The sequence below is a fragment of the Narcine bancroftii genome, chromosome 1 (genome assembly GCF_036971445.1).
Source record: "Narcine bancroftii isolate sNarBan1 chromosome 1, sNarBan1.hap1, whole genome shotgun sequence".
In the NCBI taxonomy this organism is placed as follows: domain Eukaryota; kingdom Metazoa; phylum Chordata; class Chondrichthyes; order Torpediniformes; family Narcinidae; genus Narcine; species Narcine bancroftii.
Window position 1 is genome coordinate 141,339,134 of NC_091469.1, and position 2,500 is coordinate 141,341,633.

General features: G+C 43.5%; 1 protein-coding gene across 2 annotated transcripts in view; it reads left to right on the forward strand.

Annotated features, from left to right (window-relative positions):
* The window catches only part of vegfc (vascular endothelial growth factor c), a 198,517-nt gene that overhangs the window by 188,036 nt on the left and 7,981 nt on the right, over window positions 1-2,500 (forward strand). For both annotated transcript variants that reach the window (XM_069940796.1, XM_069940786.1), the window contains exon 6: window positions 1,924-2,257. In XM_069940796.1, the coding sequence (XP_069796897.1) occupies window positions 1,924-2,257 (334 nt within the window). The remainder of the gene's footprint in view (window positions 1-1,923; window positions 2,258-2,500) is intronic.

Consider the following 2,500-nt stretch of genomic DNA (forward strand, 5'->3'; position numbering starts at 1 on the left):
CTGTGGCAACAAATTCTATAGATTTACCACCCTCTGGCTGAAAAAATTCCTAAGCTTCTTCATTCTAAGCAGATCCCCTTCAACCCTGAGATTGTGCCTTCTTGGCCTAGACTCTCCTACCACGAAAAACAACTTTTCTACATCTACTCTGTCGAATTTCTGTGCAATGCATTTTTGGAATTCTAATGAGATTAGGTACAAACTTAGAGAGTATTGAGGAACAGTCATACCTTGAAGTACAATTTCACTGAGTATTGAAAGTGGGAATGGAAGTCAACAACATGATTTAGGAATATATTAGAGATATATGGGTCTTTATTGGTCAGAATGTGGAATTCAGAAGTAGAAAATTAATTCTCCAGCTTGATAAAACTCATTTGGCCCTTGGCTGGAATGCTGCATCTATTTGTGGTCACCAAGACCATTCATTTTGAGAGGGATAGCATACAAAATCAAGGATGTAATTTTGAGACTCTATAAAGCACTGGTGAGACCTCTCATAAAGTACTGTGTAGTTTTGAGTGCCTTATTTGAGAAAAGACATGCTAGTGTTGGAGAGGATTCAGAGAAGATTTACTAAAATTATACCAGGGATGGAAGGGTTAGCACATGAGGAATGATTCTAGGCTCTTGGACTGTACTCGTTGGAGTGCATATGGATGAAGGAGGACTCTATTGAGGCAATTCAAATGCTTAAAAGCTTGGACAGAGTAGATGTTTTCCATGGTAGAAAAGAGGGCATAACTTCTGATTAAAAGGGCAAGGACTGCCTAAAGAAATCTCTTGGTGCCTGCCACATTGACCACCGCCAGTGGGCTGATAACGCCTCAAACCGTGCATCTTGGCGCCTCACAGTTTGGCGGGCAGCAACCTCCTTTGAAGAAGACCGCAGAGCCCACCTCACTGACAAAAGGCAAAGGAGGAAAAACCCAACACCCAACCCCAACCAACCAATTTTCCCCTGCAACCGCTGCAATCGTGTCTGCCTGTCCCGCATCGGACTTGTCAGCCACAAACGAGCCTGCAGCTGACGTGGACTTTTTACCCCCTCCATAAATCTTCGTCCGCGAAGCCAAGCCAAAGAAAAAAAAAAGAAAAGGGCATTAAGAGATTGACAGGCATTTTGTTAGTCAGGGAATTAAGGGTTATGGGGAGTGGGGCTGAGTGAGAGGATGGATCAGCTCATGATTAAAGTGGCAGAGCAGATTCGATGGGCCTACTTCTGCTTCTATATCTTGTAATCTTGTGAAGGTGAGAGTGCTGCAGAAGATGTTCCTAGAATGGAATAGTTCAGTAATAAGGAGACACTGGAGAAGCTAAGTCTGTTTGCCCTGGAGTGGAAGAGGTTAAGATGTGACATGATTGAGGTACATAAAGCTATAAGGTATATGGACAAAATAGGCTACAGGCAGCATTTCCTTGTATCAGAAGTAGATAAAACTCGAGAACACAGTTTTAAGGTAAGGTGGAAAGATTTAGAGAGAAAGCAGGGGCGGGTTCTTCACCCAGAAAGTGGTGACTCCCTGTAAAGCTCTGCCTGTGAGAATGGATGAAACTGGGTACTAACAAAATTTGAGATGTCAAATGACCATATGGATTGCTTAGGCATAGAGGGCAAACGTTGGGTGTTGGAGTTAACATAGAAGGGTGCGCACTAGTCGGCATGGACGACTCGAGCTGAATGACGTGTGACTTTGTTGTATATTTCCATAATTTTACCTGGCCATTAATATTCCCTCCAAGCCAACATTGTTGAAACCTGGTCCAGCATTCATTAGTTAATGCTTAAATGATAAAGAAAAAATTCTCCCCCCCCCCCCATTCCTGTGTATGGTTAATTATGAATTGTGACATGGCCCCAAATTAAAATGCTTTATGTTCTCACCTTATTCTCTTAAAAAAATGCGATGTTATTTTTTGCAGAGGGTGACGTTGGCTTCCACAGTGTCTGTGGACCTAACAAAGAGCTGGATGAGGAGACTTGCCAGTGTGTGTGCAAAGGTGGCCTCCGCCATTCAAGCTGTGGACATCACCGGGAACTGGATAAGGACACCTGCCAGTGCGTGTGCAAAAATGGACTGTATCCTGCCATTTGTGGCCCCCACAAACAGTTTGACGCAGATTCCTGTGAGTGCGTTTGCAAGAAAAGTTGCCCGAAACCTCAGCCGTTAAACCCAGTGAAGTGCATCTGCGAGTGTACAGAGTCTCCAAACAAGTGCTTCTTGAAAGGAAAGAGGTTTTATTCTCACACCTGCAGGTCAGTCTCACAACAGTTAAGTCCTTAGCCGAGATTGTCTTGTTTTAATTTGAGGCTGTTGTGTAACTCCTTGGCAATGTGGCAAAGTAGTATGTGAACAACATTCTGCTTTCATTACTGAATGAGCTGCTAGCTCCAGAAACAGGAGCTCAAATCCCTTCTTGAGAGCTGAAGTATTTAAATAGAACTCAATCCTATTGTAATGGTAAGGATTGTGTATGCTAATTGGCTCAGGCTGGCCCG